The 26148-nt window shown below is 44.4% G+C and overlaps 1 protein-coding gene across 1 annotated transcript in view; it reads left to right on the top strand.

The window, feature by feature from the left end:
* The first annotated feature begins 9897 nt into the window (after window positions 1-9897).
* IQGAP1 (IQ motif containing GTPase activating protein 1) overlaps window positions 9898-26148 on the top strand; it is a 108369-nt gene continuing 92118 nt past the window's right edge. The window contains exons 1-2 of the mRNA XM_080651850.1: window positions 9898-10041; window positions 11806-11905. Of these exons, the coding sequence (XP_080507976.1) occupies window positions 9987-10041; window positions 11806-11905 (155 nt within the window). The 5' untranslated portion in view covers window positions 9898-9986. The remainder of the gene's footprint in view (window positions 10042-11805; window positions 11906-26148) is intronic.

Raw genomic sequence — 26148 nt, 5'->3', positions numbered from 1 at the left:
CTCTCCCTTCCTCTCTGAAATCAATAAAAAGAAAAAGAAAAAACATACTTTATTTCCTGCAATTTATAATTGTTTGACTCTTTCCTCAATCACAGCCCCTTCCCCAACCCTTCTTGTACTCTCCCGAATTTGGTATTTCTCACTCGTATGACTTTACATTTATTTACACTTTCTTTCTATATTTATATGCAAATATTGAGATGGATCCCTAAGTAATGTACAATATTGATTTGCATAAGTTTGTTTAAACTGTCTACAAATGGGTATCAAGGCAAGTATTTTATACTTTCCCTCCTCAATACTATATTTGTGAAAGACATCCATATTCAATGTACTTGTCCTTCATTCATATCCGTGCTTTAATATTCACTATATAATCACCCTACAATTTACCTGTTTTGTTTTGTTTTTTTAAATATATTTTTGTTGATTTCAGAGAGGGAGAGAGAGAAACATCAATGATGAGAGAGAATCATTGATTGGCTGACTCCTGCACGCCCACTACTGGGCATCGATCCCACAACCCTGGGCATGTGCCCTTGACCGTAATCAAACCTGGGACCCTTTGGTCTGCAGGCTGATGCTCTATCCACTCAGCCAAACCAGCCAGGGCTTACCTGTTTTTCTGATGATGGCTATTTAGATCACTTCTGTTTTTTGCTGTCACAGGCATTTCTGGGATGAGATCCTATGTCTGCGTGTGTACATGTGTAGGAGTCTCTGGGTATGTACACCTAAGAATGGAATTCTGAAGTCATAGGTTAAGTGCAAGTTTAACTAGATATTTTCAAATTATTCTCCCAAGTGGTTGTACTGGTTTCCATTCTCACAGTAGGAATTCCCTTCACTATTCTTCCTTGCCAACTCTATTTCATCAGACTTTAAAATGTTTTTAATCTGATGGGTATGAATGACATTGCATTGTGGTTTTAATATGCATCTCTCTGATTAGTAGGGAAGTTGAACAACTTTTTACAAGTGTATTGGTTGTCCATGTGGTCACAGCAGGGAATTCTAGTTCATAAAGTACTCATTCTCTCTCTTTTTTAAAATATATTTTATTGATTTTTTACAGAGAGGAAGGGAGAGGGAGAGTTAGAAACATCGATGAGAGAGAAACATCGATCAGTTGCCTCCTGCACACCCTGTACTGGGATGTGCCCACAACCAAGGTACATGCCCTTGACCAGAATCGAACTTGGGACCCTTGAGTCCGCAGGCCAGCGCTCTATCCACTGAGCCAAACCGGTTAGGGCAAAAGTACTCATTCTCAAAGCCCCTTTAAAACCCTCCCTCTCCATGAAATATTCCAGATCTCTTCCATCAGGCAGATGGGATCTCTCTCTCTTTTTTTTTAAAAAAAATGTTTTATTGTTTTCAGAGAGGAAAGGAGAGGAAGAGAGAAATAGAAACATAAATGATGAGAGAGGATCATTGATGGGCTGCCTCCTGCACACCCCCTACTCGGGACTGAGCCCACAACCTGGGCATGTACCCTTGACCAGAATCGAACCCGGGACCCTTCAGTCCTCAGGCTGACGCTCTATCCACTGAGCCAAACCAGGTAGAGTGGGATCTCTTTTGGATCTCTGTAACCCTTTCTACATCTTGCATTACACTTACTTTTTTAAAAAATATATATTTTATTGATTTTTTTACAGAGAGGAAGGGAGAGGGATAGAGAGTTAGAAACATTGATGAGAGAGAAATATCGATCAGCTGACTCCTGCACACCCCTTACTAGGGATGTGGCTGCATCCAAGGTACATGCCCTTGACTGGAATTGAACCTGGGACCCTTCAGTCCGCAGGCCGACGCTCTATCCACTGAGCCACACCAGTTAGGGTGCATTACACTTACTTTTAATTTCATCTTGTAAAGTCATTCGTGTACTTGTCTAAAGGGCAGGGACTATGTTTAACTCAACTTTATGCCCTTGTTCGTACCTAGTGCAAAACAAACATTTCATAAATTTTTGTTGAGTTATATCCCTCCCTGCTTTAAAAAACTTAGCTTCCTATTAGAAGAGAGTTGAATGTCCTTAATGTAGAATTTAAGACCCTGACATGGGCTCTGGCGTCAACTTTCCTTTCCTGCTTCTTCTCCCGGTATGACCCTGCCTTCTGCCCCAGATACTAGATCCTTTGTCCACAATGAGGTCCCAGTCTGCAAATGGTTGGCTTTTCTGCCTGCAGCCAGGATGGCAGGTCCATCCCACCTGTTGTAGCTGCCCATCAGATTCTTTAGGAGACAAATCTAGGGATCCTGAAGCCAGAAGCTGGCTTTTATTACCAACCACGGCTTTCGCTCTGAATCTGCCAGTTGTGTGCTGAGTACAGGTTAGCTACCGTGGCTAGTAACCCATTGTCAGTCTATAGAATGTTTAAATGCGTGCCAGGAGGGAACCCTGCCCATCTCAGGATCGGTCTTGTGGAGGAATCTGGCGTTCTTTGCCCCATCGGCTTCTCTTTTCTGCATACTTGGATCTGGCTTATGGTTCCTAACTATGTCTCTTGATGGGTCCTTATAGCTATCCTTTGTCTTCAGCCTTGAGTCTGCAGCAGTGTCTTGTGGCCCATTCTAACCCCAGCCCGGAAACCAAAGCCCCAACTTCATTCTGGGCTGACTTCCTGGCTGCCTCCCACCACTTCTAGGTCTCTGCTGTCACTTGTCTTTAGACCAGGGCACGGTATTCATACATGTTTGCTGAAGGGTTTTCAGAGACCATCTGGCATGTGCAGGAAGTGAATGAATACCTTCTCAGGGATAGTCTATCTATAAAGTGGGATGTGATGTTAGTGACATGCCAGAGATTTTAGGCTCAGAAAGACCCGCTCTGATTCCTAACTCTAAATCTTAGACTTGAGCAAAATACCAAACCTCTGTGTGCTTGTTTTCTCATTTATAAAATGGGTCCTATGGAACCCATCCTTCTGGAAATTTTCTACATAAGCGATATAAAAAGCAAATCTTAAAAATCCAACAGGAAGGATGTTACACTTGTTAACTATTCACACTGAGTGTATTTACACATTTTTCCTCTTAGTGGTCTGTCTGGGAAGCCTGGCCAGCTTGGCTCAGTAGTTGAGCATCAACCTAGGACAGTGGTCGGCAAACTTACTAGTCAACAGAGCCAAATATCAACAGGACAATGATTGAAATTTCTTTGGAGAGCCAAATTTTTTAAACTTAAACTTCTTCTAACGCCACTTCTTCAAAATAGACTCGCCCAGGCCGTGGTATTTTGTGGAAGAGCCACACTCAAGGGGCCAAAGAGCCGCATGTGGCTCGTGAGCCGCAGTTTGCCGACCACGGACCTAGGAGGTCACTGTTGGATTCGGGTCAGGGCATATGCATGGGTTATGGGTTCCATCCCCAGTGTGGGGCATGTAGGAGGCAGCCGATCAATGATTCTCTCTCACCATTGATGTTTTTAATCTCTCCCTCTCCCTTCTTCTCTGAAATCAGTAAAAATATATATATATATTTTAAAAGGAAGATGGACAGGTAAATAACTGATTGTAATTCAATGAGCTAAGTGCTATAATAGAGCCATTTAAGGTGATACACTTCCTGAAATTGAAGACACCTTTGGTTGTGGGATGCACCATCAACTTCCAACAGCTTTTTGGGACATTAAGCATACATTACCAGCTGTAGCTGGTTTGGCTCAGTGGATAGAGCATCAGCCTGTGGACTGAAGGGTCCCAGGTTCGATTCTGGTCAAGGGCACTTACCTCTCAATCCCCAGAAGGGGGAGTGCAGGAGGCAGCCAATAGATGATGTCCCTCTCTCATGGATGTTTCTAACTCTCTATCCCTCTCCTTTCCTTTCTCTAAAAATATATTTTAAAAAAATCTTACCAAATGTGTATGCTTTTTAAACATATGTTGTCCGATAGACAACAGGAGAAATGTATCACTGGAATTACTAGCCTCTTCTCTAAATCAATGTTGGAGCCCAGCTTTTTGTGAAGAATCTAACTCTAGATCCACACAGTCATTCCTGAAATGTGACTCTGTCATCAATTCTAGCTCAGAAAGTGTTTTGACCTTTACCGAGAATTTAAAGGTACACATCTGCAAGCAATGACAGTTATGTTACTTTCCCATTGACTTCTCTGTCTACCTGGGTATCTGGTTAGTTTCCTTTAATACTGATTGTAAGACTTATCCTGATTCTGAAGTATTACAATGTGAAAGAAACTTGGAACTTATTTTTGAAGACAAATGGTTTTTAAAGTGCTCCGAGGGTCCTGCCTACGTAGCTCAGTTGGTTAGAGCATCGGCCCAATACACCAAGGTTGCAGGTTCTATCCCTGGTCAGGGCATGTACAAGAGTCAACCAATGAATGCACAAATAAGTGGAACAACTAATTGGTGTTCTCTCTCTCTCTCTCTCTCTCTCTCTCTCTCATCAATAAATAGTTTTTAAAAATATATTTTTATTGATGTCAGAGAGGAAGGGAGAGGGAGAGAGAGAGAGAAATATGAATGATGAGAGAGAATCATTGATTGGCTGCCTTCTGCAAGGGAGGCATGTGTCCTGACTGGTAAATGAACCGTGACCTCCAGGTTCATAGGTTGACCGTCAACCACTGAGCCACACCAGCTGGGCAATAATATATATATTAAAGTCCTCCTGCGGGGGCGGGGGGGGATACAAAATAAAGTGCTCCCGGGAAATAAACAAGGAAGTGATTAATTTAACATGGGGGAGGAGGTGACATTTGAGTTGGGTCTGGCAAGTTGAGTAGGAGTTTCCCAGACAGATAAGAGGCTAAGCGGTATCCAGGCCCAGAGAAATCTCTATGATGATGCTTATCTGAAGTAGCCTGTTCATATTGCTCCATTCCCATGAGTCTCGTAAATTCCTGAGGTCATGAACCAATTCCATCTCCCAAAATGACGGTGCAGCTCATTATTGCCATTTAATTTTATTTATTCATTTCATACTTACTAACTTTATACTTACTGACAAATAGTATTTCAAGTAGCTCATTGTAAAAAATTTGGTAAATACAAATAAGTAAATAAAGAAATCCTACACAAATCCACTTTAAGTTTACCACCTCAGGAAACCACTGTGGCTATATTGCTTCAAGATTTTCCCCTTGTTCATATGCACATCTATATCTATATTCTTTTAGAGCAAAAATGGTATCACAATCTATTTATTTGTTCATAATTTGTCCTTTTTACTTAACCATCACATTAGAAATACTGGTCATTGTTTGCCTACCCAGGAAGGAAATAATACCCATGGGGCTCATAGTTTTCTGTCCTTACCTGGCTGTATCCCCTGACCACTCTTAATTGAACTAAAAAGGATTGGTATCTGACCCAATGATTGGTGTCTGAGTCACAGACATAACCATGGGGTGAAACAATGTGCGGGGTCAATCATATGACACTTGTTATGGAATTGGGCCACTGAGATTATCCTCAATGGAGCTGATGCTGAACTGAGACCGTGGCAAGTCAAATAGAAGCTGGAGATATGAGGGAGCATAAAAAACTAGAATGGAGGAAGCTGGTTGTCAAAGAGAGGAGGGTAGAGCAGACCCACAGAGAAGCAGAGATGCACAGAGGGACAAACAAATAAACCCCATGCCTTCAATATTCCATTAGCCCTGTTTTTCCTGCTCCAGGTTCAGTCCATGTATATCTATATACTAGAGGCCTGGTGCACGAAATTCGGGGGGGGGGGTGTCCCTCAGCCCAGCCTGCACCCTCTCCAATCTGAGACCCCTTGGGCCTGTGGGATTGGGCCTAAACTGGCACTGGATATTTCTCTCACAATCTGGGATTGCTGGCTCCCAACTGCTCGCCTGCCTGCCTGCCTGCCTGCCAGCCTGATCACCCCCTAACCACTTCCCTGCCAGCCTGATCAATGCCTAACTGGTCCCCTGCTGGCCCGATCACTCCCAACTGCCCTCCCCTGCTGGCTCGATCACCCCCGACTGCCCTCCCCTGCCATCCCGGTTGCCCCCAACTGCCCTCCCCTGCTGGCCTGGTTGCCCCTAACTGCCCTCCCCTGCAGGTCTGGTCCCCCCAACAGCCCTCCCCTCCCCTGCAGGTCCAGTTGCCCCCAACTGCCTTTCCCTGCAGGCCTGGTCACCCCTAACTGCCCTCCCCTGCTGGCCTGATCACCTACAACTGCCCTCCCCTGCCGGCCATCTTGTGGTGGCCATCTTGTGACCACATGGGGGCAGCCATCTTGTGCAAGGGCGTGATGGTCAATTTGCATATCACCTCTTTATTATATAGGATATAAAAGGCCAATATGCAAAGTGTCTCCTCAGCAGTTCTACCTGTATACCGGAGATTGATCGCTCACTATGACGTGCGCTGACCATTAGAGGGCGGCGCGGAACATGGCGGGAGACCAGTGGTGGCGGGGCGCTGAGGGAGTGAGGGAAGGGGGAGGCAGGGAGGCAGGCAGGCCAGGGCTAAGGGCCTCTAGTATTTATTATAAATGCTTTCTTCTGGCCTTCTTTCCTTTAGAGATAAAACAAGTAGGTCTCTATTCCTTGCAGCCAGCATGGCTTACCAGAACCACACATCATCACTGTGTGGCTGTATAGCATTCCTCTGTGTGGAGATACCGTTAGATTTAAAAATCTAGTGATGGGCATTTCAGACATCCTCAATGAGTACCATCATCACTAATTCTTTTCACAATGAAAAATAATGTTGTTATGATCTATTCCAACAGGTGGAATTCCTTGTTTGAAGGAGAACTGAATGATACCAAGTTGAACTTCAGAAAGACTGTGTCAATTTACAACTCACCAGCAGGGCATGAAAGTGGTTGATTTTTCACCCCTTTTCCAATAGTATCATTAAACACACACACACACACACACACACACACACACACACACACACAAACATTGCTATTCTGACAGGCAAGAAGTGGTAAGTGGTCAGTTATGGTCTTAATGTGTATCTCTCTGAATGATGCTTTTATTGTCATTAGACAGACCTGGGTTTGAGTTCCAGCTCTGCCTCTTGCTGTGTGGCTTCAGTTAAGTTACTTCTCCATCGTCTCTTCTGTGTATTGGAGGTAATAATAGTTATTACTTTGTAGGATTATTATGAGGCTTAGATAAGAAAATAAATAACGAAACACTTAGCTTGGTAAAACCTCTCTACTTTTATTATAGTTATGAAGAATGACATAATTTGTGATCATCAGATAAAGCTATGTGAGATATCTGAAACTCAATGGGATATTGATTTAAATACCTGTTAGAGCCCTAGCCGGTTTGGCTCAGTGGATAGAGCATCTGCCTGTGGACTGAAGGGTCCCAGGTTCGATTCCCACCAAGGGCACATGGCCGGTTGTGGGCTCGATCCCCAGTAGGGGGCATGCAGGAGGCAGTCGATCCATGATTCACTCTCATCATTGATGTTTCTATCTCTCTCTCCCTCTCCTTTCCTCTCTGAAATCAATAAAGAAATATATTTTAAAAAATACCTGTTAGAATTGTATAATCCTAGGAATAAGAAAGCAAGCAAGAGCCCATTAGGTTCATAACCTTTATCATTAGAGAGAAAATACATTTGCTTATTTGGATAGCATATATTACCAAGGTCTTTAGAATTGAAATAAAAACATATGTACATATCTTAAAAGCCAAGAAATAGAAAAATCAAAGATAAACTGGGTAGGTAGGTCTTGCAGGTTTCTAAGAGTAGTCAGAGGATGATATAATGAGTTTTAAGTCCATGACATAATGTAAAAAGGGGCTCAGAATGATACTTGGCACAGGAAAAGAATGCTGTGAAAGTCCACAGCTCCAGGACTCATGTCTGTAGAAACCTCTAATAAAAAATAACCTGCTCCAGCTGGTTTGGCTCAGTGGACAGAGTGTCCGCCTGCCCTAAGGACTGAAGGGTCCCAGGTTGGATTCAGTCAAGGGCACATGCCCGGACTGCAGGCCTCATCCCCAGTAGGGGGCGTACAGGAGGCAGCCGGTCAATGAGTCTCTCTCACCATTGATGTTTCTTTCTCTCTCTTCCTCTCCCTTCCTCTCTAAAATCAATAAAAATATATTTGAAAATATACCTTAATCGATTAAGTTGGAAACTTTTCTGGCAGTTCTGTGTCTTTCAACTTAGAGTATCTTTAGAATTAAGGTTAATGGGGTAAAAGCTATGGTATTAATATGTTGGGGTTAAGATAAAATATGTGCATATTTCACATTTTATGCACTTGCAATGTTAAAAATGGCTTATTAGAGTAACAATTTTTTTTTAAAATATATTTTATTGATATTTTACAGAGAGGAAGGGAGAGGGATAGAGAGCTAGAAACATCGATGAGAGAGAAACATCGATCAGCTGCCTCCTGCACACCTCCCACTGGGGATGTGCCCGCAACCAAGGTACATGCCCTTGACCGGAATCAAACCCGGGACCCTTCAGTCCGCAGGCCGACGCTCTATCCACTGAGCCAAACCGGTTTCGGCTAGAGTAACAATTTTATAACTCTTATTTTCAATATATATTTGAGTTAATCTTAGACTTAAGATTTTGAGTTCAAATCTTAACTAAGCTTATATATGGAACTGGGCCAACTAAGAGAACTTAAGATTCATTATATTTGTCAGTTTATCTGATTTATAAAGATTACCAAGCATTGAAAAGGTTCTAGGTCAGACAATTGAAGAAAGTAAAAAGAAAATCTAGTAAGTCTGTAGACATGATTTTAAATGTTTGAAGATGTTGAATGAATTAAGTATGTGAATGTGACCAAAAATTATTGTTTCTGAAAAGTGATTGGTAAAATATGCTAGACTTAATTGAGCATTTCTATTAATAGTCTAGCAGTAGCAGGGTCAGCGTAGGACAGGTTAAATTTGAAGTATCTGTGAAATTCGCAGGTGAAAACGTCCATTACACAGCCCAAACACTGAATTCGGGCTTCTAGAGGGTCTGAAGATAAATATATATATTGCTAGTGTATATATATGTGTGTGTGTGTGTGTGTGTGTGTGTGTGTGTGTGTGTGTGTGTATTAGGGCTCTTCAGCAGTTTAAGGTAATCATGGATAAAGTTACTCAGAAAGAGTGAACAAAGAGAAAAACGGAAGAGCGCTGAGGACAGAAATCCGTCGAATAACAATTATTTTAAGGGCGGCGCACAAGCTGCAAGGGAAAGAGACCTAAAAGGGGCAAAAGTCAATTAAAAAGAAGAACTTGCGAAGACCAGTGGCAGGGGATGTAAGGGAAGTAAGTTTGGACAAATACCGCTCTCCTGCTTTAGCATCCCCTTCTCAAATATTAGGAGGGTCAAGCAGTTCAAAATCTGGTGACTACTGGCGAATCTAGGAGAGAACTGAGGCCAGACCGCCAGACCCTGCAGTCCCTCCTTGCGTCCAAGAAGAACACCCTGGGCCCCTGCAAATGGCGCCCTCCTCAGAGGCCTTTGGTGCAGAGTTTAGCTCGGCAGGCAGGGGAAGGCAGGGAGCCCATCTTTTCTATTTCAAGCCACCGCGAAAGGCATCAGTTTTGCCCGAGATGCGGATGAGATGCCGGCCTTAGAGGGTAGGGCTCCAGGGGGGGCGGGCTTTTCTGGGCGAGCCGAGCTGCTCGCGAGCCTGACTAGCGGGCGGGCTCTGCCCGCTTTCTTCCGCCTCTCGTCGGCCCCTAGAGGGCGCGGGGCGGGGTATGGGCGGAGCTGGGGGCGGGGAAGCCTGTTAGTGCCCCGCCCACTTCCGCCTGCTGCCGACTGCGCGGCCGGGTGCGGCCGCTGGGGCGGGGCCTCTGGGGCGGGGCCTCGGGGACCAGGGCGGGGCCTCGGGGACCAGGGCGGGGCCTCGGGGACCAGGGCGGGGCCTCGGGGACCAGGGCGGGCCTCGGGGACCAGGGCGGGGCCTGAGGGCAGGGCAGCCCGCGCACTCCGCAGGAGCTGCAGCCACCGACGCCCGCGCCTCTAAGGTCTCACCGCTTCCTCAGCAGAGACCTGGACTCGGCCGCCATGTCCGCCACGGACGAGGTTGACGGGCTGAGCGTGTTCCGGCCGCACTATGGCTGTGAGTACGGGGCTCATGGGGGTTTGGGGGCTGGCTCTCTGCCTCCCAGGCGCCGTTTTCTCGGGGGCTCGGCCAGGCGGGTGGGGCAGGGCGGCTGCGGGCCCGCGCGGACCCGGAAGAGCCGGAGCGGTGGCGGGAGGGGTGCGGGCGGCGAGGCTCCCAGCCCGCGCCCCTCGGTCTCCGAGGCGGCGGCGGGCGTGGGGGGACCTAGGCGGCTTCCACGCTGTAGCCCGCGCGCTGCGGCTGGAGGGCCTCACCCAGCGCCGCCCGGCTCCCAGCTCGGCCGAGATTGAGGGGACGGCCTAGGGTGAGGTGGCAGGAGGACCGTGCAGGGCGTGTCCCGGGGTCGAGACCGGGCTCTGCTCGTTCTTCCTGGGGAGCTGCTGCCCTAGAGCTGCCGGCGAGGGGGACCCCGGGTCCAGACCTGCCCGGTCCCGGGCGAGCCGAGAGGTGCGGCCCTGGGCAAGTCACTTCAGCTTTCTCCGGCGGGGTTCCCTCGTCGGGATTTCAAAAGTAATAAAACAAGAAAACCCTCTGACTTCCTCATTTTCTGTAGCTGTCCCTGGGACGTCATTGCACTGCGGGCGGGACAGTTCCCACTGGCCGAGGGAGAGTCCTTTGGAGTCTTGAGGTTTTCGATTTTATTTTATGCTCTGGGAGTAATGTTGAGTTTTTAAGATAACTTTACGCATCAACAGTTAAGTGTGAGGCATTGTGTCAGGTTTGTGAAAATAAAGGTAAGACCCAGTCCCTGCCTTCAAAGAACATTTTAATCAGACAGACAGACAGGTGTACCTCCCAATGATAATAAGGTGTAATAAAGATAAAAGATGCGTGAAAAAAACTCAGCATAAAGAGTAGCGTGCGTGAGGATCAGCCTGGGGAAGCGGTGGTGGGAGGGCGGGGCGGGCATAGGTGGTGACATTTGAACAGAGCAGTATGCTGTCAAGTTTGATGGGGCAATAGACGTCGCTTGAAGAGGGAAGAGCGTAAACTAAGATATTAAACAGCAGAAAGGCACTGGGAATTACGGTGTGGCGTGCACAATGGTGGGAGGAAGGGCAGGGAGCGGGGAGGAGAGTTTCCAAAAGTAGTTGGAGCTAAATTGGGAAAGGCCTTGAATGCCACCCCGAGGGGTTAGGAATTTATTCCATATCCTGGGTGCCCAAGCAAGAGGTAGATTGCTTCGAGGTTAAGCTCACACACAGGCTTTTGAGATAGACTGCCTAGGTTTGAATTCAGGCCCCACCGCTTGTTAGCCACGGGCAGAGATCACCCTGCCTCAGTTTCCTCATCTGTAAAATGGGCGCGATGATCACAGGCTTGCTGTGGGGCTTCAATGAGAGCCTGCATGTAAAATGCTCAGCACAGTGACTGCCACTTGGTTCTCAGTGACTGGACTGCTGGCTTTGGTTATTAATAAAAGAGGGAAATGACATTTTCAGCTCTATTTAGAAAAAGTCTGGCAGATGGACGAGGACAGATTTGGCCCCAAATGTCAACTTACTATTTTTCAAGTTATGCTAAGCTATAGTACATGTTCATATTATCATACTTTTTTTTATTTTTTAAAAAGGGTAAGATAGGTATAATTGAAACCCCCTACCTAGTTCCTGTTTTAGGAAAGTCATTCTAATACACCTGTGTATCCCCACACCCACGGGTTACCCTGACTAAGTGACAAGCAGGAATGTGATGATGTGGCGTTCTTTTATCGCTCAGAAAGGTTACGGATTCTTTTGTTCGAATTCTTTCATGTTTTAGCTGTCCTGGATAATGAGAGACTCACTGCGGAGGAGATGGATGAAAGGAGACGGCAGAATGTGGCTTATGAATACCTTTGTCATTTGGAAGAAGCCAAGAGGTAAAGATCGGCTGGCTGGAAAAAAGACTGGGAGAAGGGGGCTGATAGGATGTGAATGCAGATAAAGGTCTCTGTCAGTATGTTGTAGCTATGTCTGAGGGAGGCTGGTGGTTTGAAGGAATAAGTATACTTAGGGGATTTATTCAAGGGAGCAAGTAACCTTGGTGGTAGTTTATTCATGAAACACTGATGGACATTTGAAAAAAAATTTAAATCCTTTATTGTTTAAAGTATTACATATGGTGGACATTTTTGTTTACTGGAAAACGCCCAGATTTGTGGTGTTCTGATTTATGCCCGCGGTGCCTGTTTGAGGCCCTCCCAGCTCTGGGCGAGAAAGAGCGTTTTTAGGATTTGAAGTTCTTGGGCTTTAATATTTCACCAGTTCTTCATTCGTTTTGATTTATCTGTGAGTTGGGTTCCTTCTCTCCTTGAACCTATGCTATGAGTAGCGGTCCATCCGTTGGGCAGTCCTCAGAGACAGCTGACCAGAGGCAGCGGCCTCTGCCTTCTTTGTGAAGTGGCTATACAGCTGCTCTTTTGCTCCGTCAGATGTCCGAGGCCTTTTGTGGCCATAGTCTTAGAGTCTCGATTTGCTCTCCTTGGTTCATTCCTTTTGTTCCCGTGCCATGTGCCTCTGAATGTCCCGGGGCAGATAGATGTAATTACAGATCAGGTATCCTATAAGCGAGCTTTGGCGGAAAAGGCCGGCAAGGGATAATGACAGGTATTCGTGATCCATAGGCTGATGAAAATCACGGATGTTTTAAATGTGACTAATAAAAGAAGATTTTTTTTGTTTTTGTTTTTAATTTTTTTTATTTTTTATTGATTTCAGAGAGGAAGGGAGAGGGAGGGAGGGAGAGAGAGAGATAGAAACATCAATGATGAGAAAGAATCATTGATTGGCTGCCTCTTGCACACCCCCTACTGGGGATCGAGCCCACAACCCAGGCATGTGCCCTTGACTGGAATCGAACCCGGGACCCTTCAGTCCACAGGCCGATGCTTTATCCATTGAGCCAACCCAGCTAGGGCTGTTTTTGGTTTTAATTCTGAAAATATAAAAACGCTACAGGAAAGTCCAAGGACAGCACAGCACACATACATGCATTTCAGAAGGAACACATATTAGCCCTTCAGCTCTTTCTCTTTCCTCTCAAAAAGACCCCGTGGAGTTCCCTTTGTGCCCCTTCCTGGTCCTATTCCCCTTCGCCCTGTCCCCGGGGCTCCCACTAACATGCATTTGGTGTACCCTCTTGAATCCAGGCTTTTTTCGGAGCTTGAAGCTCTTCCAGGAGACTGTGGGATTAGCGATGATTTCGGTGGGGAGAACTGTTTTTCTAAATGGAAGGTTAGACACCAGACGAGCATGTTATTATAAAAGGGGTTGGTTTCCCATACAGAGTTTGTAAGGAATTCTTGAACAAGGAGATGCAGTCCTCTGCGCCTCCACTTGTGGACTAGACCTAGCTTTGGAAGGTCGGAGAGTTTGGAGGCTGCAGCTGGTCTGAGAGACCAGGTTCTGTTCTGGGAAGCCATGCTGATTCGTTGAGATGAGCTGGGGATGAACAGGGAGACTGAGCCTCAACTCACCTTCCTTCCTGCATCCAAAGCAGTTCTGTTTTTGTTTTATTTGCTTTTTATTTTATTTTAAAAAAATATATTTTTATTGATTTCAGAGAGGAAGAGAGAGGGAGAGAAATAGAAACATCAGTGATGAGAGAGAATCATTGATTGGCTGCCTCCTGCACACCCCACATTGGGGATCGAGCCCACAACCCGGACACGTGCTCTTGGCTGGAATCGAACCCGGGATCCTTCAGTCCGCAGGCTGACACACCATCCACTGAGCTAAACCAGCTGGGGCTGTTTTATTTTTACATGTATTGACTTTTTGAGAGAGACAGACGGACAGACATTGATTTGCTTTCCACTTATTTATGCATTCATTGGTTGATTCTTGTCCTGATGGGGGGTGAAACCTGCAATCTTGGCGCATTGGGACAATGCTCTAACCATCTGACTTACGGGCCAGGGCTCTGCTTTTGTTTGAATATTGGGTTTGACAGTAAAATTTCCTTGTTACACAGGGTGTCTTGGCTGACACCCCCTTGCCACCACTAATCTAGTTCAACCATCTCATTTCAATGAGGAAACTGAGGCTAGAGTTTTCATGGTCTATGTGTAGTTTTCTTGGTTGAAGAGTAATTGTCATCATTTTATAGAGTGGTTCTTAACTAGGTGTGGGCATTAGAATCACCTAGGAAACTTCCCAAAAATACAGGTATCCAGGCCTTACCACAGAGATTCTGGTTCAGTAGATCTGGGCTGGGAGGTCCAGACACCTGTATATTGTAAATGCTTCTAGTGGTTCTGATGGTCCCCCCTCGCTGAGAAGCAAGATTTGAAATGTTTTTAGAAGTCTGCTTGCCCGGCTGGTGTGGCTCAGTGGTTGAGCATCGACCTATAAACCAAGAGGTCATGGTTCGATTCCCGGTCAGGGCACATGCCCGGGTTGCGGTCTCGATCTCCAGTAGGGGTGTGCAAGAGGCAGCTGAATAATGATTCTCTCTCATCATTGTTTCTCTCTAGCCCTTTCCTTTCCTCTCTGAAATCAATAAAAATATATATTTAAAGTCTGCCTGTGCTGGGATATCATAGCCTAGACAGAACGATGCTTTTATAATCACATTTCCTTCTTCAGTTGCTGCCCTAGCAAGGCATTTCATTTGTCAGGTGTTTTTTCCAGTATAGGAAGTAGCCCATTTTCCATAAAATCCCTCCAGGGGGCCATGATCACCTGGGGTGTTTTTCTAGTTGGGTGTTTTGCATACTTAGTGAGACATTTGTGATGGTCTGTATTTTTTTATGCTTTGGCTATAAGAGAGAACATAATAATGGCAATTACTTGCCCTGGTACACACTGCCTGCTGGCCAGGCATTGTGGAAATGTGCTTGGTTTATTTAATTAAAAAAACTTTTTATTAATTTCAGAGAGGAAGGGAGAGGGAGAGAAAGAGATAGAAATATCAATGATGAGAATCACTGATCGGCTGCCTCCTGCATGCCCCCTCCTGGGGATGGAGCCCTGAACCCGGGCATGTGCTCTGACTGGAATAGAACCATGACCTCCTGGTTCCTAGGCTGATGCTCAACCACTGAGCCACGCTGGCTGGGCGTCCTTGTTTGTTTGTTTGTTTGTTTGTTTGTTTATTTATTTTTTATGGAGGCAATCATATAAAATCTGGACGTGGTGAATTTTTTGTTTAAAGATTCGATTAGAAAATCAACTTTGGAGGCCCCTGTTTAGATTTTACAACTCGTCAGGGTTAGGGAAAGAAGCCTGGAATGTCGTGCTGAGAAAAGAGGACTGGATCCCTATCGGCCGGCCGCCTGCTGTGTGTGAGGTGCACAGCAGGCAGATCACATGCTCTTCCTTATGAGCGTGGGGCTTCAGCTCCAGTTGTATCTCTTTTATTTATTTACTGGAGGCCCCATGCAGGAAATTCGTGCAAGAGTAAACCTTCCTTCCCCCGGCTGCCACCAGCTTCCCTCTGGCACCTGGCACCCGGGACCTGGGCTTTCCTCGCAGCCCCGGCTTCGTCCAGAAGGTGGAAGGACTTCTGGTTTAATTAGCATATTATGCTTTTATTATTATAGATTTATTTATTTTTTAAATTGATTTCAGAGTTAGGGAGAGAGAGAGAGAGAGAAACATCAATGATGAGAGAGAATCATTGATTGGCTGCCTCCTGCAAGCCCCCTACCTGGGGGGGGAAGGAAATCGAGCCCGCAAGCCGGGCATGTGCCCTTGGCCGGAATCGAACCTGGGACCCTTTAGTCCGCAGGCCAGCGCTCTATCCACTGAGCCAAACCGGCTAGGGCCCAGTTGTATCTCTTAACCTGGGGAGCTGGGCTGACCCTTCTGTGCTGCTGGGGCCCCTCTTTCCCCTCTAGCACAAGCCCCGTTCGCCTTTTTGAATTGGCCCCATCCTGTTTTCTTTGTAACCTTCACTCCTCCCAAATTGGAAGAGCCGCCAGGGTCTGGAATTCACACCGGCCCCAAGGCCAGGAAGAAAGATCAGAGAGATCCAGGGGAGAAAAGGTCCCCCTCTTTAGTTCTATTTATAAGACCGCTACTCCTCCCACTCAAGGCGCCACCTTGCAGCACAGTGGCCCCATTGTGTGTCCCAGGGCACTCCGTTTCCCGTGTACCTGCAACAGAGCTCTTCAGTGGAGGGAGAGGCGGGTGTGCAGAGTGACTGTGACTGTGACTGTGACTGTGTGGAGACAGTGTGTGTAAGTAAGAGTGTGTGCAGAGAAATGAGAGAGTGCTGTGGGTGTGGGTTTGTGTTTCCCCCGAAAGTTAACTGGGAAAATTTAGGAGTGATTCCACCAAAGTATGCGCTGGGAGTGGTTGGGAAATAGAAAATACAGAGCTTCTGCTTTATTGTTTGGACAGTAGCTTCAATGTGGAAGTTAAGTTATTGTCCTAATGAAATATTATCTAAGGATATAGGGCTTTTTGCTAGGGCTACAGAGCAGATCAAGGACTTTATAAAAGGAGCCATCTGAAATTACGTGTGTATGCTTAAATGTAGGTTTATTTTTATCCTTTTGCCTGTTCTAATTGGGCTTTTCATTTGTTTTGGCTAAGGAGCAGTAGGAATGAACGGCATTGTCACTCAAGGGAAGGAGGGGGGATTTAAATGTGTGAGGTCTTGCACAGGAAGAAGTAATAGATCAGAAAAAATAGATCAGGTGACAAAAATAGATCAGGTCAAAAAAAAAGAAGAGAACATATTGGTTAGGGCCGTGGTTGGCAAACTCATTAGTCAACAGAGCCAAATATCAACAGTACAACGATTTAAATTTCTTTTGAGAGCCAAATTTTTCAAACTTAAACTTCTTCTAGCGCCACTTCTTCAAAATAGACTCGCCCAGGCCGTGGTATTTTGTGGAAGAGCCACACTCAAGGGGCCAAAGAACCGCATGTGGCTCGCGAGCCGCAGTTTGCCGACCACTGGGGTAGGGCAATCCGAAGATAAGGAGAGTAGGACCGGAAATGGGATTAAATTCAGGCCTGGCCGTCCTGGCTCAGTAGTTGAACCAGGAGGTCACGGTTTCATTTCCAATCAGGGCACATGCCCGGGTTTCGGGCTCCATTCATTTGATGTTTCTTTTTTTCAAATCTATTTTTATGGATTTCAGAGAGGAAAGGAGAGGGAGAGAGAGAGAAACATCAATGATGAAAGAGAATCATTGGTCAGTTGCCTTCTGCACACCCCACACTGGGAATGGAGCCCGCAACCTGGGCATGTGCCCTGACCGGAAATCGAACCGTGACCTCCTGGTTCATAGGTCAACACTCAACCCCTGAGCCATCCCGGCTGGGCTCATCACTGATGTTTCTCTCTCTCTTTCTCTCTCTCCCCCTCCCCCCCTCTGCTCTGAAGTACATAAAAATATATTTTTTAAAAATTCCATTAGGTTAAAGGTCACAGGTGGAAGGTTAATTCCAGGTTATTTCCAGCACTCTCCCAGTTTACATTTAGGATCCTTCTTTCGGAGGCTTGCTGGTGTGCCTTTTCATGAGTCCCCTTCCTCCTGCTTAGTCTTCATACCCCAGCTCAAGGAGTAGGGCACACCCCCTTAAGAAGGGAAAGTAAGGGCTGTGACCGGTTAGGGACGGTCAGAAACCACGACAGTAGCACTAAATAGAGGCACTTTACCTTCTGTATTTAGGGGAGTTGAAAAGTCTCTTGGAAGGAAATCAGGTCCTGAGAAGAAATTCTCTTCCGTGCCTGTGTCTTTGTTGTTGGCATCGAACCTTTTCTGGGACGAACTCTTCAGGTCTCCTCTCCGCTAACTGGGATCTGAATGTCAGTAACATCTGGATGGGTCCAGGCTGGCCCGCTGTGATCCTGAAAACAGAAGTTAAAGACATTGAAGAGGCAAGAAAATAAAATGGATAGGCGAGGTAACTAGGAAGAACAGCTTGCCCACCGGCTTCTAGAATTTTCCAGTGGAGGAATATCACTTAAAGATCGAGGGGGGTCATTTTTAGGAGGTGACTCAAGCTCTTCTTTAACATGAGAAAACTAGTTTAATTGCCTCGGGAGACCCAGTGTGATTAAGGGGCTACTTAGTGGCACAGCCAGCTGGATGCATTCATGTATTCATAATTACCAAGGGAGGAAGTATGGTGTGGGATTTATTCTTAACTCTCTTTTAAAACGGTGACATACATGAAAACCTCTAATCTCTTTTCTGAAACTTAGTGCAGCTGCATTCCATAGACTCCGTGGTAAGAAGTGGATTGTATTTAAATAAGAGTGTATTTGTTTTAAAGTGACTCAGATTGAGAGTACTTTCCACATAGTAACAATGTTATAAGTGCGAGGAGGTTAGTTCCTCGTGTGGCCTCATAAAGCTTTTGACCTAACTGTGTAGCTGAGACTGTTAGCAAATTTATAATTAAGGTATGTGAAGAGGCCCTCGCCGGTTTGGCTCAGTGGATAGAGCGTCAGCCTGTGGACTGAACGGTTCCAGGTTTGATTCCGGTCAAGGGCACATGCCTGGGTTGCAGGCTTAATCCCCAGTAAGGGGTGTGAAGGAGGCAGCCGATCTATGATTCTCTCTCATCATTGATGTTTCTATCTCCTTTTCCCTTCCTCTAATTAAAAAAAAAAATATGTGAAGAGTAGTCTGGTAAATATTAGGCAGTCAGCTAGTTAGTAGCTATCATTATTACTAAGAAAAGTTATGTCCTAGCCGGCGTGGCTCAGTGGATAGAGCGTAGGCCTGTAGACTGAAGGGTCCTGGGTTTCGATTCCGGCCAAGGGCACATGTCCGGGTTGCGGGTGTGGGGGCGTGCAGGAGGCAGCCGGTCAATGATTGATCCTCTCTCATCATTGATGTTTCTATCTCTCTCTCCCTCCCCTCCTCTCTGAAATAAATAAAAATATATTTAAAAAGAAAAGTCATATGGGGACTATAATCTCATAATACTAAATATCAAGTAAAACAGAACTGGAAAAAGTCTCATTAAAACCTCTTTGAGAATCTTGACCTCAATGATATACGAAGTGAGAAGAATGAGAGCTTTCAGTTTTGGCAGGTGTGAATTCTGAGTCTGCTTTTGCAAGTTGCTTTAACCTCAGGGATGAGCCTAAATTTGTCCTTTGCAAAATGATCTACCATGCATCTTAGGAGTTGCTGTGAGCATGAAGAGCCTGGCACAGTGTCTAAAGTACAGTCGGCACTCATTAAATGTATTCTTTATCCTGGTCCTTGCTGGCGAAGCCAATTTACTCTGAAGATGATGCAGTATTAAGAAACTTTCCTGGGCACTTTCAAGGTCCTGAAGTTCGGTAGACCTAGTTTTTCCACTTCAGACTTAAGTGCTTGTCTTAAAAAGGAACACCAGAAACAGCCTACTTCTCTAGGAAGCAGGACAGAGGTGAATGGTATGAGAGGGCTGTTCCTTTTTATGCCCTTCTGTATAGTTCAATTGCTTTTTACAATGACCATGAATTTTAAAATAAAGAAAAAAAGAATTAAGAAAAGGGAAAAACAGTCTAACATAATTTTAACTTATTTATTATTTTATTTTATTTTTATTTTAAATATATATTTTTATTGATTTCAGAGAGGAAGGGAGAGGGAGAGAGAGCTAGAAACATCAATGATGAGATCTGGGGATCGAGCCTGCAACCTGGGCATGGGCCCTGACCGGCAATCTAAGTGTGACTTCCTGGTTCATAGATCAGCGCTCAACCGCTGAGCCATACTGGCCGGGCTGTCTAACATAATTTTTAGATTGTAATCATGAATTTAGATTGTTTAAATTGCTATAGTGCATATTTAATTACTATGTTCAATGGGTACATAATGTTCATACTTCATTTATTCCAGTTTAATATTATATTGCTTTGATTGCTGGAAAGGTTAAATATTTCCCTACATATTTGTTTACCAATTGTATTTTAGGTTGTAATCTTCTGGGGTTATGATGTTAACTTTAGTGAGTGCTCTTATAATATGGATGTCCTATGGTTAATAATACTGAATTGCATTTTTGAAAGTGGCTAAGACAGTAGATCTTATCGACTCATCACAGGAAACATATTTTCTTTGTAACCATGTACGGGCATGCGTGTTAACTAGACTTACTGTGGTGATCATTTTATAATATACACAAGTATATAATCATTATGTTGTACCCCCTTTTTTCTGAAGTGAACATATCAGGATTTTATTGTCATAATAAAACAAAATATGAAGCTTAGAACTGGAGCACTTGACCCTTTCTCTCCTCATCTCCTCCCAGTTCGAAACGCTCGCATCTCTTATAGCCAGCATTCTCTTAGATCTGCAGTTGGGCTCAACGCATTCAAGCCTCAGCATAACCCTTTTTGTAGTTTTAGCCTTTTTTTGGAAAATCGGCTTAGTCTGCCGGTCACAGCGCCAACAGAGCATCCTTGCCCTTCTTGTACTGTGTTACTTGGTGGGGTCGATGCTTCTTACAGAAAGTTCGGCAGGTTTTAGGGATGTTCACCATGTCTGCGAGCACTGTCAGCAGGGAAAGCATGTTGTACTTCTTACTAATACAATGTTCTATGTCAATTATACCTCAGTTTACAAAAAGAATCTGAACGTCAACCTTGTGTCATATTTGCTACTGATATTTCCCTTCATTTTCTACTTTATTTGTTATTTCACTGTACAGGTTTTTTTTTAATTGATTTTTTACAGAGAGGAAGGGAGAGGGATAGAGAGTCAGAAACATCGATGAGAGAGAAACATCAATCAGCTGCCTCCTGCACACCTCCCACTGGGGATGTGCCTGCAACCAAGGTTTATGCCCTTGACCGGGATCGAACCTGGGACCCTTCAGTCTGCAGACTGACGCTCTATCCACTGAGCCAAACCGGTTAGGGCTCACTGTACAGTTTTAAATTTTGTCACTTAAATGTTAATCTTCCTGTTTATAATATCTTCTAAATTCAAAGTTTAGATAGTTTAACTTCTCTACAGCCCTGCTAAAATTTGAAGTTTTATATTCTATTATCTTTTCCCTGACTTAGTGATTTAATGTTGTTTAAGAATCTAAGTCTTTAAAATTCGTGGTGTTTCTAAATTATTCTGGTATCATTTAAAAACAGTGTTATTACTACCTATTAACAGTTGATGTCTGCTTTCTCAAATGTTAGATTACATATAGTTCTAGGTTTTTTATTGTTATGGTGAACTGTATTTCATTTTTCCTGAGAAAATAGATATGATTTAATTTTCCTGTACTTATTGAGAAATAATATCTGAAGCTAGCATGATTTTATTTATTATTTTTTTAAAAATATGTTTTTAGCCCTAGCCCACTGGCTCAGTGGATAGAGTGTCGGCCTGCGGACTGAAGGGTCCTGGGTTCGATTCCGGCTAAGAGCACATACCTAGGTTGCAGGCTCCTCCCCGGCCTGGGCCCTGGTCAGGGCTCGTGCAGGAGGCAACCAATCGATGTGTTTCTCTCACATCGGTGTTTCTCTCTGTCTTTGCCTCTCTCTGAAAATCATGAAAAAAAAAAAAATCCTTGGGTGAGGATTTAAAAAAATATATGTTTTTATTGATTTTAGAGGGAAAGGGAGAGAGAGAAACATTGATGTGAGGGAGCAACATCGATTGGTTGCCTCCCACACAAATGCACCTGGATCAGGGACCAAACCCGAAACCTGGGCTTGTGCCCCGACCAGGAATTAAACTGGTGTCCCCTCGGTGCACGGATGACACCCAGCCATCTGAGTCACACCGGCCAGGGCTGAAGGGAGCTTGATTTTAGCTCCATGACAAGTAACTTCTTTTTACACTTTTTCATGACTTGAAACTTGTGAAATTCTTGTTTCTTGAGGTTTCTCCAACTTATATATTAGAGTTGATGTCAGCTTAGTAATTCTGCCGGTAATGAGACTCTTCTTGGTTTACGATATCTTTTTTGTTTGTTTATTTAAGCTCTAGGAAATGGTCTGTTATACCTTGGTTTGGTTCTGATTCATTAGTTCTGTCTTTGGGGTGCCTGTTGTTAGGTTAGGTCTGCACAGTCTGTTTTATGGCTGTTATTCATTTTATCTTAGTTGAATGAGCATTCTAGATGTCTCACATATATCTTCTGCCTCACTGACTTGATTTTCTACCATCTTGATTTTTTTCATTGGTTCGGTTAATGGTAGTTGCTAAGCCATGTGGTATTGCAATTTTCATTTTGAACTATTAACTCCTTTTCCTCTCTGCTCTTTTTTTAATTTTAAATATATTTTTATTGATTTCAGAGAGAAAGGGAGAGGGGGAGAGACATAGAAACATCAATGATGAGAGAGAATCATTGATCGGCTGCCTCCTGCACGTCCCCTACTGGGGATTGAGCCTGCAACCCAGGCATGTGCCTTTGACCAGAATTGAACCCAGGACCCTTCAGTCTGTAGGCCGATGCTCTATCCATTGAACCAAACTGGCTAGGGCTCCTCTCTGCTCTTGATAATGATAATAAATCACATTTCTCTGATTAATAAATCACATAGTTCATGAAGAATAATGTGACACATAGGATCCCTTTTAGATGGAAAAAAGGGGATGGTAGCCAAGAGAATTGGACTTAATATTTTCAGTAAGTCTTGGAGTGGATATGACCACAGGAAACCATTGTTAACTGGCCAGGTTGAGTGTATGAAGTCCAAGTTGGGAAAGTCTGACTAGGCTAAGTGGATCATTAATTTGACCTAATTTGGCATATATTTCCTTCTGTTCTGTGGAGGTCAGAGCAATAATAGTGTAAATGAAAATATAGTAAAAAGAAAAAAAGATTTTAGGACCTACGTTGGCATGTTCTAGGAACTTAATTTTCTGGCTTTGCATAGTGAGCTGCCTCTGACTTCTGCAGAATTCCTTCTGCTTCACAGTTAAGCAATTCTGCTGACCTGTTGGTAGTAGAAACTGAATTGAACATTTTAAAGCCATGTGGCATTTGATGGACTCCTGGTTGTTTCCAATTGAGGCTGCTAAAGAAACCCTTTCATAGGAAGTATTTGTGTAAGAAAGCACTGGTAGGCAAAGTGAGACCATCCGGAAGTGATTCATATTATTGGGGCTGTTTATTTAATGTGTGGCTTGGTTGCTTAGCGACTATCTTTGAGCAAGCTGAGGGAAGCAACACTTCTTCGGTGGTCCCGTTGCCTACCTGACCAAATCAGGACTCTGCTTCTTGATTTTTCTTCTGGAAGAGCCCCTGGTAATCTGATTGATACCATGCTTTTACAGCGTGAGAATCAGACTCTTAAACATACAAATGAAAGATCTCGTTAATGGTTTATTTATTTTATTTTATTTTTTAAAAAATATACATTTTTATTGATTTCAGAGAAGAAAGAAGAGGAAGAGAGAGAGAGAAACATCATTGATGAGAGAGAATCATTGATTGGCTGCCTCCTGCATGCTCCCCACTGGGGATCAAACCCAAAACCCGGGCACGTGCCCTTGACCAGAATCAAACCCAGGACCCTTCAGTCCGTAGGCCGACGCTTTATCCACTGAGCCAAACCGGCCAGGGCTAATGGTTTATTTTAAAGAGAGTTTAGTTGCTTAAGCTTGAATGTTTTTTTTAAAAAAATTTTGCTTATATTTATATGTTGGGAAAAATTAATTTATTTTTCAATAAGACATTTTATTTTAGAAACCTTAATACTTCAAGTAAGCCATAAAAGCACTCCCCCCGATCTGAAAACCCAATCCTGCTATTTGCGCCAATGTCAGTATTCTCCTCTCCGTTTTCATCATTGTTAGCACCTGTATCATTTATTCAGCACTTCTTATGCGCTAGGCACTGTGCTAAGCACTTTATATGCATTGTCTAATTGGCTAGTCTTGAAGTTCTAGGAGGTGCTTATTCTTATCTGCATTAAACAAAAAAGAAAGCAAAGCTCAGAGAGGCGGACGCGCCCGTCTAGTAAGTGGTTGATCCAGATTTCAGGTTTGGCGAGGACTCCAGAGCCCTCTTTGGTACTACGTCTGCTTCTAAAAATAAAAATGACAGCAGCATTAACCACCAGTGATTAACAGGATGATGACGTAGTAATTTACATACAGCATTACTGCGAGAGAGGCATTATTTTTTCTTTAAGTTTTCATTTCTTCAATTTCTTCTGGGCTGTCTTTTTTTTTTTTTTTTTCTGTGCAACCTCCTCTTCTGGTTTAGGAACAATATGCTCTTTTTCAGTAAGGATCATCTCTTTAAAAAAAAAAAAAATTATTGATTTCAGAGAGGAAGGAAGAGGGAGAGAGAGAGAAACATCAATGATGAGAGAGAATCATTGATTGGCTGCCTCCTGCACGCCCCACACTGGGCATGGAGCCCGCAACCTGGGCATGTGCCCTGATCAGGACTTGAACCGTGACCTCCTGGTTCATAGGTTTATAAGTTGACACTCAACCACTGAGCCACTCTGGCTGGATGGCATTTTTATTTTAAAGAGGGAAAAAAAATGAGTTAGTATCACTTGTCTCAAGGTCACGGAGCTCTGTGGAATTCAAGCCCAGGTCTGTGTGACACCAGCGCCTCGTGCTGTCTCCCTCTGTGGGCACCGACAGTCTTCCACCTGCCGCTCTGACTGCGTGAGCTCGTCTCCGATTTCTGTGTTTTTGTGTCTAACTAGATTGTAGGACTTTGTCGGATACTTTTTTTAAATTCACTCAGAGCTAAAGATAGTGGTAGGCTTACCTGAGTAGCGGTTTGTTGATTGGTGAAAGATTTGTGCATCCGTGCTTATAAGAAATACAGCTAACGTAAAATCGAAGTGATTTCTGTGGGTGTCTGGAAACATGGTAATTGGCCTCTGATGAATGTGTATATTTCACTTGTTTAACCTAGCTTCTGCTCACTGAGGCGGTCTCCATGGAAGGGGAAGTGGATGTAGTAGAGCTTATGTAGTTACATACAGTGACTCAGGGAAGCTGCAGAGTTCCTGATTGGTTTTCTTTCTCATAACCTGGTATTTGCTTTTGATTCAGTTTAGAAATGCTTTCTTTCTTGCCCTCTCCAGTTTGGCTCAGTGCATAGAGCGTCAGCCTGCGGACCAAAGGCCCTGGGTTTGATTCAGGTCAAGGCATGGGTCAAGGGCACGTACCTCGGTTGCAGACTCTTCCCCTGCCCAGGCCCTGGTCAGGGCGTGTGCAGGAGACAACCAATCGATGTGTCTGTCTCACATCAATGTTTCTATCTTTCCCTCTCTCTTCCACTCTCTCTAAAAAATCAATGGGAAAATGTCCTCAGGTGAGGATTTAGAAAACAAAGAAAAAAGAAAAAAGAAAAGAAAAACTTTACTTCTTCCCAGTTGCTTATGTTGTGTGTGTGTGTGTGTATGTTTAATAATGACCGCATGCAGACAGGAGTGGCAAATTGGATTGGAAATTGCCTTGGATCATTTGACGAGATCCGTATTTTTTGGTGTTGTGGGTGGAGGGAAGGCCTGTCTGAAGGCCTCTATTTCTTTTTTACTCAGAATACCTTCCTGTTGACTCATTGGAAATCATAACGAAAAGCAGAAGGGAGCATTGGAGAGAGGCAGCTGCCAGCCCAGGGCGTGGCTTCTGTTAGGACAGATGCTTGGGGACTGAGAGAACTCTGGTTTTCAGAAAAATTGTGAGACTTTGTAGAAGAAGGAAATACTATTATTGTGATATAAATAGAAAGTATCAGTCTGTTGCTAAAGGCCATTAATTAGCAACATAGAAAACACAAAGTATTTTTTTGAATAGGATTAATGAGTGTTCCTAGAAACACTGAAGCAGAAGGAATTGAAGTATAAAAAGAGGGAATGGGGCAAAATTAGCTGTCTGTGGAGGCTGTACTAGTTGACATGTTCCTCAATAATATATGAGGGCTGCTTTCTTCATAATTTCATCAACTTAAGAGTTTCCTATATAATAAAAGGCTAATATGCAAATCAACCGAACGGCAGAACAACCGGTTGCTATGATGCGCACTGACCACCAGGGGGCAGACGCTCAATGCAGGAGCTTCCCCTGGTGGTCAGTGTGCTTCCACAGGGGGAGCGTCACTCAGCCAGAAGCCGGGCTCACGGCTGGCGAACACAGTGATGGTGACAGGAGCCTCTACCGCCTCCGTGGCAGCGCTAAGGATGTCCGACTGACGGCTTAGGCCCGTTCCCTAAGACGTCAGTCAGACATCCCCCGAG

This window comes from Plecotus auritus (assembly GCF_963455305.1).
Source record: "Plecotus auritus genome assembly, chromosome: 15".
Taxonomy (NCBI): Eukaryota; Metazoa; Chordata; class Mammalia; order Chiroptera; family Vespertilionidae; genus Plecotus; species Plecotus auritus.
Note: the sequence above shows the minus strand (reverse complement) of the source record. Positions and strands in the feature narration are given on the sequence as shown.